Genomic DNA, 17,883 nt, shown 5'->3' with positions numbered 1-17,883 from the left:
TTAAATGGCGTGTGTGATTGATTTATTCAGAATATAAAATGTTTGTGACTTGGGATTTCAATATTGCCTGTGACATTAAAAGACTGGCCAACTGCAATTCACTAAAATTAATTTAGAAATGTTTTTATTTGAAAATTATGCAAAATATTGCTACCGCCCTATGCACTGCGTTTTTATCACTTATCCCAAAACTGCGTTTAACATATGTTCCTCACCAGCCTTCCACGCCTCAGCTAAGCAAATACTTTGATATCTAATCTCATACCCTTTGAGCCTTACATACACCTTACGTTAAATAAAAAGTCAGGAGCCCATAAGAACCCGTAAACATCAGACAGGAATTATCAAACCTATGCAAAAACATATTCTTGGCTGACATTCTCAAATAAAATAACTTTGATTGGGTTTCCATGCCTAGATCGATCCATCTGGATCGGTCTAACTCCCTGGGGAGTCTCACTAAATTGCTATCAACTTGCCGGCCTAAATGTCTGTCACGCCTACCGACTCAGCTAGGGGGTAATGATAATTACCTCCCAACAGCTTTACTAGGCGTGACAGACATTTAATCCTGTTAAGTTAACAATTTAGTGAGACTCCCCAGGGAGACAGATCGATCCAAATATATGTCAGAATTGTCCCTTTGTTGGTTTATTCCAAAATTAATTATATGAAGTATTAATTATTTTCCCCTTTGAAAAATTTGAGTCATAACCACACCTGAAAAAAACTGAGACAATGGCAATGCAAAGCACCCATTTTTAATTCATTTTTTTTTTTTTTTTTTTTTTTTTTTGAGCAAATGAAAAAGAAAATTCACTTTCGCTGTAGAAAGGAAAAAAACAAGAGAAACCAATTTTCAATTGAAGAATTATCGGGCAAAGAACCCAATCACAAATGGTAGTAGAATTAAATCGGTGGATCAAAACGTAATCAGATGGCAATCTCAACATACCTAGTTTTTGGCGTCCGGTCTGAAAACTATTAAAAAACACTTGCTGGTAGTGCACTTGTCGGATTCAACCACAACAAGTTAGGACACCTGCTTTAGACCCAATAACATGGCTTTATCATCTTATAAACTGTTAACCTCAGGGGATAAACGCTAAAGCCTACACTGAACGTAACTTCTCCGTTCAGACTCCTGCCCACTGACACTATATAGGCTATATTATCCCCATCCATTGTCCTCCGATAACAAGGCTGATAGTCATATTTTCATATCCAATAAAATACTTGGTATCTCACCTCCCTTATCTGTCACATGACTAGACTCATGTCAACTGAAAGTACGCCTATCTTTCTACACCTAAACCCCGCCACCATCCTCACATCCACACATATCTCCTCTTTACCGCACCCATAATGTATCAAATATACCACCATCATGTCTGTGAATTTAACTCCTAGCTGTGACCCTGTGGTGAAATATGTACTGGGAGTAGGTTGATAACATGACTGGTAGTTGTTTGTATAACTACTCCGGAAGTGCCACTTAACTATGCACTGCTAAGTCCCCCTGACAACAATGAAGACAGTTAATTCCTCTGATTTTAATCACTTGGTCTTTTGTGACAAATAGCCCCATAAATTGTATATCCATATATATTGTGTAAATATTGTAGTCTAGAGAGCCTGCAAATGTATTCACATCATTTAGTGCTCAATAAACTTATTATTATTATTATAAAAATAACCCCTTTCAAATAGCTTGTTATTTCAGATTGAAGTAAACTGAGAAATTTCCTGTAGCTCTCTCAGAGCGGGTACAATACCATCTGCGGATTTAATTGCTTTCAACTGACCAAATGTTACAGTGCGCAGATCAATTTCAGTTTTAGTTTTCCCAATTAACCCATTGTAGCCCTCGTCATCAAAACAAACGGCAGCCATACTGGAGGGAGACCGGAATCGTCTGCTGCGCATGCATGATCATGTCTACATGTACAATTTAGTATTTTATTTGTGTTTTCTTTGATATCAAACCGAGTAAAATGATGAATTACTGCAGGGTATATGATAGAGAGAAGATAAATAACTTAACAAGCGTTCACAGACTGCCTGCAGTGGTAACAATCCAAGGTGTAGGGACGAAAATCGTAAACGGAGGAGAGGCCGAGGAGTGGCTTTGAATCAAGACTCATCGGACAAGTAAAGGATAAAACTAATTTATTTTACAGCAAAGAATGAAGACCCAGCTGTGCAGCCTTTACCATAAAAGAAAAAAAAACAGTAGAAAACCAAAGACCGAGGTGCATAAGTTTGGAGCGCACGTACACTGCATGTTACTAGTGCCCAAAAAGTTTGGGTGGAGAGTGTGTTGTAAAAACGTGTGGAAATACCCAGGCAAGTTTTCGACTTTCATTATGAAGACTCACTTCATTGCCTTGGGTGTAATTTATTATCAGTTATGGTGCTCTTCGGATTTTATCTGCTGTCATCGACCTCTTTAATACCTGGTTAGCATTATTGTCAATTAGTGTCAAGGCTACAGTACAATGTACATTTGTACACAGCTCAGCTGGGCCAATTAAATCAATTACCTGTGTCATGTGTATTTGGACGTTAGTGGCTTGATTTTAGATTTGGTGTAGTGTTAAGAGTAAATCTGTTTTGTAAGTATATTCTAGCTCAGGTATCATTTAATTGACATATAACTTAATGAAATGAATTTGAAAATTGTTAAATTCTGTGTTTTCCTACTGTATTTAAAGTTACAATATGAATAAAAATAACTATTGTTATCTTTTTTTGTTAATTTACATTAAGGAAATCGATCTGGCATTTTCCCACCAAGCCACACTGAATGATTGGGTGCAAGTAAATCTTGATTGTTAAAAAAAAAAAAAAAAAAAAAAAAAAAAAAAAAAAAAAAAAAAAAAAAAAAACGGGTGACAGGTACAACAGGCAGCTAGATGGCACACAAGGTAGAATCAGCGAAAGAATATTCTTGTATCTTTGTGACCAGCTGAGGATCTGAACATCAGGAGAGTGAAATTCAGTGCATGACAAGAGTTATTTAATTGGATTTGTTTGTTTATTTAATTGTTCATTTGTCATTTTAAAGTTGTTATCCTGATAGCTTGCATACAACAAGGATAGGTGTTCCATTTATTTAGAATTGTGAGCAGAAGCACAAGAAGAAATGAAAACACTTTTTTTTCTCATATTTTTAAAGGGTAAATGGAAAAGTTTGCAAGACACATAATACTTGGCATGGTGCACTTCTCACAGATGGTCTGATATGCAGAAACAGATGGCTGTCCTGTATCAAGAAAAGATTTAGCTCTTGTAGGTTGCGCATTTTATAAATTGTGACCACCAGTTGTGGAATTCTCCTAAATGAAATTACAAACTGCTTAGTAACACCATCTAAGGACTTATATGTACATACCTACACACAATTATTGCACACAGCACATATCAATTGTGAGTCTTCAATCAAGCATTTCTCTAGACATAGATAAAAATATACCAGACAGGTTTCTCAGATTATGGTGACTTGATTCGACTTAATAATTATGCTCATGTACATGTTGCATTGCATCATTAAAAGTATGGAAATATTTTTCATGTCAGTGTTATCAACTGAAAGGAAAGGGACCCTGATAATCTGTCATTGAATTGTGCAATAATGTCAACAATGTTTTGCATTTTATGTTTACTTTTATTCATACAAAATGTGCATTTTCCTATATTTTTAATCAAATGAAGATCAATTCATGAACTGACTTGTTGTTAAGCTACATTGGATATCATAAATTAATAAGTTTGAAAAATGCCTTGCTTCTATGAATGTCTGGACTAATAATAAATGCTAACAATGATGCTAATGTGAATGGTTGAATTCATAATAAAATATTGAACTCTCAAACAACAGTCATGTTAGATGTACTTCCTAATGAACTAAAATAAAGTACAAGAATGCTGAAATAATTTCTGACATCTTCATGATGTTAAGTTAAATCATATCTGACAGCAATATTTCTTGTTATAAGACAACCCTGCATACTGTCTTCTTTGAGTCCTAAAGGGTTGATCCCAATGGTCAGCTCAAATTTCTCCTTACATCTATCCTTTATGTAAAAAGTTGCTTCTATGAAAGGTTGAACTTATGATAACACATTAAACTTTCTAAAACTATAACTGTTATTATCCAGTGAACAAGAAAAATGAAGTCATGATAACTGAACTAGCTTCTGACAATTCCACGATGTTGGGATAAGTCAGGATTCCTTGTCTTTGGACTGTCCTGAGTTTATATGGGTCGATCCCGCTGATCAGCTGTAGTTTTCACATGTATACACACTTTTCCTTTTGGTGTACTTGATCGCGATATGAATTTTAGTTTATTTCATTTGGTTTACCTATATTTACGCTACTAATCCCCGTCGTTCTTTCCCTCCAGCATGGCTGCTGGACCAGTGTTACGGAGCAAATATGACGTCACTGTAATGGGTTAATATCATTGGAAAGCAATGTTGGCGTTTTAATTTAAGCTCACATGGATCTCATTGTCCTAAAATCTAGTCCAAATGAAAAGGGCACACAGTTCAATTATTTCTTTTTCGACAATATTGTTTCTGATAATTTTAGCTTTATTTACTTATTGGACCTTATATTATCTCCAAAACCAGAAGATAATTCAAATGTTCATTGTATTATTTATCAATTGAATCAAACTTCCGTTTCACGTTTTGAGGCCAGGTAAATATTCCGTCTCGTTGTGTTAACAACGCATGGGATTTGTTTAATATGGCAGTCCTTTGAGCTCATACTTCTAGTCAACTTTTGAATCACCGAAATGAGAGGAATCCTTTTATCTCCCGTCTTCCCTGCGTTACGTTTGAGGTGTTGGCAAAACTGGGTGACCGCCGGTGAACCCACATCATATCTATAGGAGACATGACCAGGAACCGTTGTATAAAGGATCAAAAAGTCTTCCTCTTGGGGTCCGATAACTCTGTCATTTGTGGAGCTTAAGCCGCTGATTCCTGAATCCCAGACCTTTGACTGAGATAACGGCGCTGAAAATACAGGACAAACAATTGCATATAAACCACAGAGAAGTATGAGGCAGAAAATGTGAAAGTTTGACAACTTAGTTACTAGAGCAAACTTTGATGGTTACGGCCCATATGAGATTAGGAAATGGAGTGATCAAATAGCACATTTTGTATACACCTGTAGACGAAGGATCTTTTGTTTTGCATTTTCAGACCTAAAATTTGTTAACAATTGCAAAAGGAGTTTTTTTCAACATTCAATAATATAACTTTTAAAAACCACGTAACATTTCTATTGAAACATACAGGAAGGATAAAAACAAGCACCACACTTGATCTCTCACTCAGTGAAATTTTCTCTGAAATATTTATATAAAATTTTTGAAACAATATCCTTTGTATCAATTGATACAAATTTAAAGAGCAAAAACGTTCTTGAAATTAGCAAATTAGAGGAAGGCCTAACATCTATGCGATTTTACCACCAGTACCCGATCTTTATATCTGATAAAGATATCCTTAGCGATATAAAAGTTTAGATTGAGATGCTTACACTGCTCCTTGTCACCAAGGCAGGCGTCGATGACGAATATTTTCGGCTTGTTTTTTAGTGATGGACATTCCTTTTTGCAAAATGGGTGCATGGCGTCCGACAAAGACACAAGTTCCCCATCTGAACAGTAAATTCCTTCCTCCGATCCGTGAGACATGATGAAACATGTGAAGTAACAGTTTTCAGAATGGTCTTTCTTAGAATACTCATCCAGCTTTTTCAATAACTCCATTTTGGACATGTCCCTGTACATTTCAACAACTGACCCAAGCTCGGTAAGGGTTTTCACTATAAACTCTAAAAGTAGACACATATTTGCGATAAAGCGATTGTGAAAAAAATTTGTGTTAGCTCCTTTTCAATACCACAAAAATGTTGAAACAAAATATTCGAAAAAGTACATGAAGTTCCATCAAATAAGGTTCCTCTGCTTTATCTTTCTGGCAAAGTAGGCGTTAAAAAGTATAATGATGATAATATGTTTATTGAAAAAATAAATACTTAGAAACGGTAATTGCGACAGGTTTTATTTACCATCATCATATTCAGCTCCATCTCTGCGTTTCAACCCTTCCTTAGAGAAGTTAATCATATTAAAGATGAGGGTAAAGCCCCATCTTGTGCCTTTTTTCTCATTGGGTTCAGAGTATGTACTGGCAAGTGAAAGCGTACTGTGCCAAATTTTGAGACCTGTGGTGTTGCCTTCACTAGGGTTGCGATTTATTCCTAAAAAGAAATACCAACTTGATAGTTGTCTTTTACAACAGCAGCATCAGTTTGTCAACATTCAGTTCAATTATCGCTAGAAAAAATTAAAATTACGACTGTTTAGTGTTTTGTGTGTTAAAACTGTTAAAAAACTGTTTGTCATATAAGTAATGTTTTCAGAACTCACTGAACTAACAACATTTATCTAATAAAAAAGAATAATTAGCACAGCAATTTCCTTCAAACACATATATATAAACAATTGCTTTGCCTGCTTCTGTGCCGTCACAATGATTAGCTGCTGAACCAGCGAGAGAGGCAGTGCTATCACTGAGGTAATCTCCTGTAGGGTCAGTGGTACTGCTGGAGACACTGCTGTGCTCTCCGGAGCTAACAGAGACTTTCTCTGGAAATTTAGTAGGCCAAATCGGACCTTCTTTCATCGGTTCTGGATTCGAATCATCCAACTGAGGGATATGAATTGCTGATTCTTCGACTGGAGGTAATGCATCATTGCACGTCGTGTAACTTGATTCTGATTCCTCATCGACTTCTTTTACTCTGGTATGTGGGAATAACGCATTCGGTTTACTTGCAGCCATGGCTTCGTTTACCGTTGTCATCAAAGTTGATGGCACGCAGTTTTCTATACTTGGATAAAGATGAATGGCTAACATATGGGTAAAATTCGAAATCCCGAGCAACACTTTGCTACCATACTTCCTTATACGAAAAGGTACATTGGACTTCTCATGGTCAGCAGACCGACTTGATTGATTGCTGTGTGGACGGTCGGTGGCAAATATAATGGTAAGTTGCGAAACCAAAAAAGATATTCCGTGCTCAATTAGAAGAGTTAGGCCTACAGTTGCAATGCAAGCAATATCGTTACTGTAACCGCAACTGCAACTGCAACTGCAATTGCAAATGCATTCTTTGTTCTCCTTAGGGTCGACAGACTGTCCCTTAAAGTTCTGGTTTTCTATATTCTGACAGTTAATAAAAAAAAAAAGACTCGCAGCCGTGGTTAAGACTAGTAAAATAACTCCATGTTTTCTGAGGAATTTTAGAAACGCTCGAATGTTCACTGGCATGACGTATTCTGAAAAAATTCTAAAAAACACTTGATTATGAATGGTATGTGAATGTTGTTTCGTGTAAATAAAGCATACTCCTTTTATACATGTATACTAGCTAAGTAATGGAAACGCTCAAAGCTAAGCCGGGTTGCTGAAAGTGAAAGCTCTTGTTTTAAACTTATGAATTCCAGCAACAAATACAAATACATAATGATAATATTTACAATGTTGGGGCAGTGGTCATTTCATCAGCAAAGTTTCCTCAACTCCTTTGAAAATTAAAATAGTGCTGCATCTATTAACCCATTGTAGCCCTCGTCATCAAAACAAACGGCAGCCATACTGGAGGGAGACCGGAATCGTCTGCTGCGCATGATCATGTCTACATGTACAATTTAGCATTTAATTTCTGTGTTTTTTTTATACTAAACCGAGTAAAATGATGAATTACTGCAGGGTATATGATAGAGAGAAGATAAATAACTTAACAAGCGTTCACAGACTGCCTGCAGTGGTAACAATCCAAGGTGTAGGGACGAAAACCGTAAACGGAGGAGAGACTGAGGAGTGGCTTTGAATCAAGACTCATCGGACAAGTAAAGGATAAAACTAATTTATTTTACAGCAAAGAATGAAGACCCAGCTGTGCAGCCTTTACCATAAAAGAAAAAAAGTAGAAAACCAATGACCGAGGTGTATAAGATATGAGCGCACGTACACTGCATATTAGTAGTGCCCAAAAAGTCTTGGTGGAGAGTGTGTTGTAAAAACGTGTGGAAATACCCAGGCAGGGTTTCGACTTTCATTATGAAGACTCACTTATTGCCTTGGGTGTAATTTGTTATCAGTTATGGTGCTCTTTGGATTTTATCTGCTGTCATCTACCTCTTTAATACCTGGTTAGCATTATTGTCAATTAGTGTCAAGGCTACAGTACAATGTACCAAGAAGTTATAATGAGAAGGAGTAGAAACAAGGGGTTTCCCTTCATCCTATCCTCGTAACGGGCTTAATCCTAATAATTACCCAGCTTGTGGTCTTAGGGAGAGCTTGTGCCTAATACATATTCAAAAGACCGTTCATGTGGGTTGCTTCAGCCAATTGGGATAAAGCCTCGCGAAGTCTCTAATAATCTCACAGAGAAAACATGGTGGGATTACAGAAAGGTGTAGAGAGAGATTTCAAGCCTGGACGCAACCATTTCGGGAAATAAAACTCAAATCATGCAAGATACACCTTCATTTGATCTAGAGCCGATCAGTTATACAAAAATTAGTTTCACATCAAGAATGTATGAGAACGATTTCACAAACCCACCTTCAAAGCTAAAATTTGCACCTGTAGAAGTCTCATATTTATTTTAAATTATTTTTGTCGTGTAAAGGAAATTTACCTTCATCTAGGAATGACACATTCAATTCACAGCCGTGTACACAAAACAGTAGTACTTGCAATTTCCGTATGCCAGCCTCGTTTCTTTCTTTTTTGGCACATTATTGCTTATATACCAGGTAGAGCTTAAACAGGAAAATTGGGGAAATGAAAATAAGTTATTGCACTTAGTACGATTCTAAATAAAATTTCATTATTACATATTTTTGTTTATATCTTTGTCTATTACATGAGGCCAACTAATAGTAGACTGATAGTTTAAATTCATTAGAAGAAAAAATCAAAGAAATATTTTTATTGATTGATATTGCTTTATTTCAACATTCGAGCAACTTGTATAATATCTAAAACAAAGTACCAGCAATGAAAATATATCAATATTGTTACACCCAACAGTGATTAAAGCAATACAAAAATGGTTAGTTTTTATTTTGATGTGGTGATTATTTTATTTTAAACTTTAGACAATTAGCCAGTGAACACTAAATTCCCTTTTAAAACTCGGACCACTAAATTCCCTTTTAAAACTTGCACCTCTTGTGCACTATAGTTTAATATTAGTGGTGGTAAGAAAACAGAGCCTTGTGCCTCATCAAGTTGCTGCTGGAAACAATCATTTTGCCAGCAAAACTAAAGATCTTTCACCTGCATTCTCTTCAACCTGAAATGAGTAAGTGCGGAATTCATTACAAAATATAACTCTATATCCTAAACGAAACTCTGCAAACATCATATTGCAATAAAAAATTGAAAAAAAATTCCGAGAGTTCCCTGTCATCAAATTTTGGACCCACCATTTTGAAAAAGTCCCATGAAAAGTTGTTTATTTGAAACGATGTTTTTCATCTAAAGGGTTGATTCATTTAATACCAAAGTGATGTATTGTAATGATGCACGTCCTTAACTAACCAGAAAAACATAAATTATCTGCATACACCACGTTAAAATTACCAAAAATTGTCCCAAACTGTCACCCAACTGTCTCTAACCAATTTGGGGACCCGCCATTTTGAAAAAGTCGGATGAAAAGTTGTCTATTTGAAACGATGTTTTTCATCTAAAGGATTGACTCATTTAATATCACAATGATGTATTGTAATAGCGCACGTGCTTAACTAACCAGAAAAACATAAATTATATGCATACATCACGTTAAAATTACCAAAAATTGTCCCAAACTGTCACCCAACTGTCTCTTGTGACCCGCCATTTTGAAAAAGTCCGATGAAAAGTTGTCTATTTGAAACGATGTTTTTCATCTAAAGGATTGATTCATTTAATACCAAAGTGATGTATTGTAATGATGCATGAGCTTAACTAACCAGAAAAACATAAATTATGTGCATACATCACGCACTTAAGAAGAAAAAAGTCCTAAACATGGAGGTCCCGCTGAATCGGCCTCAGATCTTCGAGCTAACGCTGCTTTCTCCTCTGACAAATTTGACTGACAGCCACCGTATGAACATAAAACAATGCTCAAAGCAGATTATCAACTCTCACTCACCTTTATATCGCTCGACTTGGCGTTTTTCTAAGTATAACTTCCAAATATTCGCATTAAACATGAATAAATCAAGACGTATACGCACTGGTTCAGCTTCTCCGTCTTGAGTCACGCGGAGGCGAGCGGAGGATTAGACCAGTTACGAGGATCGAATTTCAAAGGACGCCGCTTTGAAAAGAATGCTGCGATCTGATTGGACGAGAGAGATAATTGATGTCCCGTTTCTACTCCTTCTCATTATAACTTCTTGAATGTACACAGCTCAGCTGGGCCAATTAAATCAATTACCTGTGTCATGTGTATTTGGAAGTTAGTGGCTTGATTTTAGATTTAGTGTAGTGTTAAGAGTAAATCTGTTTTATAAGTATATATTCTAGCTCAGGTACCATTTAATTGAATGAACTTATGAAATGAATTTGAAAAATGTTGAATTCTGTGTTTTCCTACTGTATTATGATGCAAGTTACAATATGAATAAAAATAACTATTGTTACCTTTTTTTGTTAATTTACATTTAGGAAATTGATCTGAAATTTTCCCACCAAGCCACACTGAATGATTGGGTGCAAATAAATCTTGGTTATCAAAAAAAAAAAAAAAAAAAGAAAAAAAAGGTGACAGGTACAAAAGGCAGCTAGATAACACACAAGGTAGAAGCAGCGAAAAAATATTCTTATATCTTTGTTTATTTATTTCATTGTTCATTTGTTGTTTTAAAGTTGTTATCCTGATAGCTTGCATACAACAAGGACAGGTTTTCTATTTATTTAGAATTGTGAGCAGAAGCACAAGAAGAAATGAAAACACTTTTTTCTTTCTCATATGTTTAAAGGCTAAATGGAAAAGTTTGCAAGAAATATAAAATTTTGTATAGTGCACCTCCCACAGATGGTCTGATATGCAGAAACAGATGGCTGTTGTACATGTAGGTTGTCACTGTTGTGCATTTTTAAATTGTGACCACCAGTTGTGGAATTCTCCTAAATAAAATTACAAACTGCTTAGTAACACCATCTAAGGCCTAATATGTACATACCCACACAGCACATATCAATTGTGCGTCTTCAATCAAGCATTTCTCTAGACATAGATTAAAAATATACTAAACAGGTTTCTCAAATTATGGTGGCTTGATTCGACTTGGTATGCTCATGTACATGTTGCATTGCATCATTAAAAGTATGGAAATATTTTTCATGTCAGTGTTATCAACCAAAAGGAAAGGGACCCTGATAATCTGTCATTGACATGTGCAACAGTGTTTTGCATTTTATGTTTACTTTTATCCATACAAAATGTGCATTTTCCTATATTTTCAATCAAATAAAGATCAATTCATGAACTGACTTGTTGTTATATGTTACATTGAATGTCATAAGTTTGAAAAATACATTGCTTCTGTGAAGGTCTGGACTAATAATAAAATGCTAACAATGTTGCTACTGTGAATGGTTGAATTCATGGTAAAATATTGAACTCTCAAACAACAGTCATGTTACAAATACTTCCTAATGAACCAAAATGAAGCACAAGAATGCTGAAATAATTTCTGACAGCTTCATGATGTACAGTTAAATCATATCTGACAGCAATATTTCTTGTCACAACCCTGCATACTGTCTTCTTTGAGTCCGTAAGGGTTGATCCCGATAGTCAGCTCAAATTTCTCCTTATATCTATCCTTTATGTACAAAGGTGCTTCTATGAAAGGTTGAACTTATGATTACACAGTTAACTCTAAAACTATAACTTTTATTACCCAATGAACAAGAAAAATGAAGTACAAGATAACTGAACTAGCTTCTGACAACATTCCACGATGTTGGGATACAGGGGTAGGTCAGGATTTCACGTGTCTTGAGTTAATATGGGTCGATCACGCTGATCAGCTGAAGTTCTCACATGTATATACTATTTTCCTTTTGGTGTACTTGATCACGATATGAAGATTATTTCATTTTATTTGGTTCACCTATATTTACGCTACTATTCCCCGTCGTTCTTTCCCTCCAGAATGGCCGCTGGACGAGTGTTACGGAGCAAATATGACGTCACTGTAATGGGTTAATTGAGCTGCACAAAATTATTGTTGCGGATGACATGCGCAATACATCCGTAAAACATGCACTGTTCTCCGCAACTCAGCTTGCTCAGGGGCGTAACCATGACCCCGTAACTCGAAAGCATCAGCATTGCGACCGAGCGCAAGCGTCTCTATTCCCTAACTCGCCCATTTCTCGCCCCATGTAATACATTGTAGCCTCTATGTGATATCGCTATTTGCAATTACGCGATGCTTTCGAGTTACGGGGCCCAGGCATACGCACGGATACACTGTGCGTACAATTTTTGGGGCCAACCATGATATAATTCTCCATAAATATAGTGTATTTTTCACTGAATATAAGCGCAAATCCCCTTCGATTGTAGGTAAAAGTCAACTGTACTTACAAATCCTCTGTAAAAATTGTATGCGCACCATTGTTCTGACACCCCGTCTCGTGTGTTAGAACTGAGGTTAACAATACTAGTTATATTTAGAAGTCCTTTCATCCATCTTGTCGGAAATTCCTTTACCTGGTGTGCCTTTCAACTGTCAGGTAGCCTTTGTCTTGAGTGAATCGAGCGCACTCTTGCTGGCGATATTTATCTCAGGTAAAAATCTACCTGTACGTTATTTTCAAAGAGCAGCTCCAACAAACATGGGGGTACTACATGTATATAAGATTTGGACATCGGGCTGAATAAGGAGCCAGAGAAACGAGGGAAGATTTTTCCTGCAAAGCTTTAAAGAATTTTGACGAGGACTTGATCCAGCGTAGCCCTCCATTTTTAAGTTTAAAGGGATAATAACTCTTCGTTTCGGCCAAAAAATGAATTTTCCTGGAGTAAACAACAATTTTCCCATACTTACCAATGGTTAATGAATCCATTTTTACATTCAAAGTAAGTCCCTGTTTTTTTCTAAAAAGTTTGGTTTTTTGTTAAAATCTCTTAAGAGATTTTAACAGAGCATAGCCATCAATGGAGGTCACGTGGTCCAAAGACAAGCTCAGATATCAGAATAATAGCTACAACTCTCGTTTTTGTGGTAAAACAGAATATATTATATTTCTATGAGTTATTCACAATGTTTTTATTGTGAAATATAGATCTCATACGAAGAGTTATTATCCCTTTAACTCTGAGTAGATTTATTATTAAGCTGACCATGGATATCATTAAGTGGATATAGCAAGAAAGCGTAATAATACTACCTTAAATGCTGGTTTAATTACTTGTGAAAACTAAGCTTTGATACTGAAATAATTGATACACAAATAATTTAATCTGCCGTTCATCTGTTGCGTCAGTGTATATTTTGCTTTATCTGGGAATTCTGAAATTCTGTGTCGCAACTCAATGGGAAGTGATTGTAACAGATTTCAACCTAAGCACACATAGCGCTGTCAGAGTCTTATTTTGCCTATGCTTATTGTCCATTTTCATTTAATGATTAGGTCTATCTGTTACATAAGTATGAAAAAAAATTTGTTTAGTGTTTCTATATGTCATTATAAAACGATGAATAAATATGATGAATCGTTTAAAGGTCAGGTTAAAAAGTTGTTTTCTGTCGGATAGATAGAACAGAAAATAACAAAATACATGTACCTCAACTTAAAAAAATTCCTTTCCATTCATAAAAAGTCCTTCAAAATTAATAGTTTCTTTCTGATTATTGCATCATTTGAGTTGCAATTCTCGCTTTGCGTTAGCTTGTGTTCATTGTATTTTACATGGTCCACTTTATTGTGATTCCATACTGAAGAAACATTCCCTTTATATACGATTAACCGAAATGATAGAGAGACAAACCGGACTGCCGAGATTTTTATGGGCCCAAATATTCGTATTATTCTTTCTTTCCGATATCAGGTGCGAATCCACAACTGTTATGTTTTTTACTGCGAGATTTCTTCACATATAACTATATAGTTTGCCAACACGCTACAGGCCATGGCACCACATTTTTACCCAGGAAGCTCCATCAATGCCACTACAAATCAAATTTATTTGACATTTACCAATTCAAAAGTTCTTCGCTGGCAAGACATGAAAAGGAAGAACTTATTATTGCTTGTATAAATATACAAACGTTAAACCATGCACACCAAATTCTTTAGTATGGAATCACAATAAAGTCGACCAAGTAAAATACAAGAAACACAAGCTAACACAAAGCACGTACTCACGTAGCTGGTCAGATTTTTTCTCTAGTACATTGACTAGTGTTTACTGGCTTCCATTATGAGTCTGAGTTGACACCCGTGTCAACCCAGAGCTGCCGCTAGATTTCATTACTCACCTTACCTGGTCGTCTTCCAAACTACTGACAATATATTTTCTTCTTTTGTCGATTCAATAAGTGACAGACTTTCAACTTCTTTTGTGCATTATACCCCCGTCACACTTATTAAGGTCGCGCGACAAGGTTATTTTCAGTTGCACCCTGGATTACGCACGCTTGCTCCGCAAGGTGTCGCCTGTTGCGCATGCGCGAGCAGTAAGGAGGAAATTTTAAACGCTCTCTAGAAATGGAATGGAATGGAATGTTTATTGATCATAAAGAACCTTAACATACAAGGTACAGATCATCGATAGCGTACAAGCAAATATAAAATGGTCACAGAAATACAATACTAGATATAATAGATTTAAAAAAAAAAAAAAAAAAAAAAAAAAAAAAAAAAAAAAAAAACTACATGGAACATACGAATTAAACTTACACCTAAGAATGGATATTTTACTGACCGACATCCAACTATAACAAGGCACCATAACACTACTAGCAATAATGACGCACAATTACAATGAGAAATAAATAAATAATTATATAGGTTATATATCCAGCTACAGTAGTTTTTTTGTGTGTAGCATTTCGTTAACCCATACTATCCATCCATCCCGACTTTGCTAATGACACACAGGGATTATGTTAACTAGTGTTCTGGATAGTGAGCAACTTATCCCTAAGTTTTAAACAGCTACCTAAATATTGTACTACAACATATATAATGTCCATCTCAACAGACCCCATTAGAAAGTTGAATATTTCTTTTTCACTAAACCCTTCAAATGATACAAAAGACTCTTCAAATGATACAAAAGACTCATTAGGTTCCGCTGCTCTGTATATACTGGGCATTCCCTAACTAGATGAAATTCATCTTCTATTCTCTGAAGATCGCACAATTTACATAACCTCTGCTCCAGCGGTGTCTTAGGTCGGGTAAATCTCCCCCGCTCCACCTGTAGGGTATGTGCACTTAATCTTATTTTACAGAAGGTGGCTCTTAGACACTTATTCATAATAGTAGTGTAATAGGGAACATCCGAGATAGCCTTTTTTGAACATCTGCGCAGCAGATGACGTCAAACGAGACCTGGATTGGAGCGAGATTTCACGAGAGGTGGGGTTAAAATCTGCCATTGAAACTTCTCTCGCGGTTGTGCACAAGTCTTATGTTATAGGATTGCATTGAGTAAAATTTGGCGTTGTCATGTAATTTGAGATAGAGCAACGCAATGGCGAATTGCTAATGTTGTGTCATAGGGTGCATTGCAGTAAAACCTAACCGAGAAAACCAGGAAAATGACCATGGATGACAGACACGACTGGCGAGAGAAGTGAAGTAAAAAAGGGGAAGTAGTTGGGCTTGAACAGATTAAAAGGACTAAGTGCCGACATATTTAAAGTACAGATCAGGTCGCAGTATTTTTTAGGAAGAAAGGGACCAACTGCAGACAACTAGCACCCGACACGTCACTGGCTTCATGGCATCACCGTATAGACCTATCATCAACGGTCGAGGGACATATTAATAAGTAAGTTTTGTGTGTGTAGTTTACAGGACACCGTGGTTTATTAACGTAATACAGCCCTAGTACTTGTGATTAATAGTCTTTTACGGTAACCAGGCCCGTAGCCAGCAATTTTAGAGGGGGGGGTCGTTTTCTGAAAAAGTGGACCTTTTACCATAAAATCCTCAAGTACATAGGTCAAATTGTACCCAGAGTGGATCTTTTCCCAGCAAAAAAGGTCCCCCCCCCCCCCCCCCCCCCCCCGGCTACGGGCCTGGTAACTATATCAGACAAATTTGCTTATACCATTCCTGTCTCCATATAACGTGTACCTGATTATGAAATACTGGTGAACCTTCCACACCTATTTTAATCTTAAAAGTATACACAATGTTCAGTTGCGTTTGTAACATTCCATGCCAGGTGGTCAGTTATGATAATTGCAAGTAAGATAGAAATTAGAGTTGGTATTGTACAACAACGTTTATCACATAATGATATATATTTCAGAAAAATAAGTGAGTTAATTATTTTTTATTTTAGAGCATGACAGACACAGCACATGTTATTGAACCAGGCAAGAACTGTGAGAATCATGTGGTCAGGATAATCAGATGTTGAAGATTGCTCAGTGTATATTAATCTCTTATGTCCTTAATTATTATGTTGTTGACTAAAATTATATCAGGAATCAACAGATGGCATTTTTGCCTGGGTGTCACTTACAGTATCAGGCATTTTCTTTATTACTTTAAAATGAAATATTTGGTTTATATATATATATATATATATATATATATATATATATATATATATATATATATGCCTATGTATTGTACTGCACTAGTAATTTAATGAAGAAAATAATTTTTCTTGCTAGTATCATTTTTATGTTACTGTAGTGACTTTTTTAATAACTATATGACACCTGTTTTTCATATCATTTACTCGGATCACAAATACAAGTTCGCCTTTGATGTTGTGTTTATTTGTTGTATTTGTGTATAACTGTCAATAAAATGCAATGATTCTGTGAACATTTCAACTTATATGTTGTCCATTTTAATACTTTCTTCTGCCATCTTTCCTGTCAGATTTAAGTCAGATCTGATCACAATAAAACTTACATTTTGTGAATGATATCCACTAGTTCTATAGCATCATTTTCATAAGTAAATAAATGAAGAAAATTAACTTTATGATCAAATTTGAGCTTTTTGAACTAGTTACTATAAATTTAGTGAAATTAAAACAAAGATGCAGGCAAGTCTAATGTTCTGATATGCAATCCATCAGTAAATGAAATGTCAAATGATTTTATTTTACTTCTTTAAAAATAAAGTTTAATAGTAAAACATTTATAAAGAAAAATAAGTTGCAGTTATGAAGCTTTTGTTGTTCAAAATTTAAATTTAGTAATTATGATAACCTGAAAATGAAGCAATTAAGCCCTTGACAGCACTGGATTATTTTACTTACAAATGTCCAATGCTTGTAGAATGTACATGGACCTACTTTCAACATTGATCTCATTGAAAGCAAAACAGTCATGCCACTCCCATAAAGTGACAAAAAGGTTGCAAATGAATCTCACGTCAGTTGTACGTACATATTATATCAATACTTTTTCTTTATAAAGTGAAAAAAGAACAAGCCTGTAGCTCAAAAATTTTGGAAGTTCAGCTATTTTTCAAGTAAAGAAATCGCTGCTCTACTTCCTTGTGGTCTCCATATTTTAACCCCACCTCAAGGCAGATCTCGTAAAATCACGGGGAAATGTGGTCTTCTCGTTGA

The 17,883-nt window shown here is 35.7% G+C and overlaps 1 protein-coding gene across 1 annotated transcript; it reads right to left on the bottom strand.

Moving 5' to 3' along the window:
- Positions 1 to 3,015: 3,015 nt before the first annotated feature.
- On the bottom strand, positions 3,016 to 15,635 carry LOC147760930 (caspase-7-like). The gene is made up of 4 exons (XM_087017344.1): positions 10,246 to 15,635; positions 6,094 to 9,399; positions 5,560 to 5,856; positions 3,016 to 5,027 (listed from the first exon to the last, which is right to left on the bottom strand). Exons 2-4 carry the CDS (start codon positions 6,149 to 6,151, stop codon positions 4,678 to 4,680), a joined length of 705 nt encoding a protein of 234 aa, XP_086873470.1. The 5' UTR covers positions 6,152 to 9,399; positions 10,246 to 15,635; the 3' UTR covers positions 3,016 to 4,677.
- Positions 15,636 to 17,883: the final 2,248 nt, after the last annotated feature.

The sequence above is a fragment of the Lingula anatina genome, chromosome 7 (genome assembly GCF_051362555.1).
Source record: "Lingula anatina isolate TDL-2025a chromosome 7, LinAna3.0, whole genome shotgun sequence".
Taxonomy (NCBI): domain Eukaryota; kingdom Metazoa; phylum Brachiopoda; class Lingulata; order Lingulida; family Lingulidae; genus Lingula; species Lingula anatina.
This window is presented reverse-complemented; position numbering and strand designations above follow the sequence as displayed.

Bases quoted from the DNA above. Each gene is read 5' to 3' on its own strand.
- LOC147760930 (XM_087017344.1), bottom strand. From the start codon at position 6,151: ATGATTAACTTCTCTAAGGAAGGGTTGAAACGCAGAGATGGAGCTGAA. The intron at 5,857-6,093 runs GTAAATAAAACC...GTCTACTTTTAG, and splicing joins TGGAGCTGAATATGATGATG to AGTTTATAGTGAAAACCCTT. The intron at 5,028-5,559 runs GTAAGCATCTCA...CTGTATTTTCAG, and splicing joins CCTTGGTGACAAGGAGCAGT to CGCCGTTATCTCAGTCAAAG.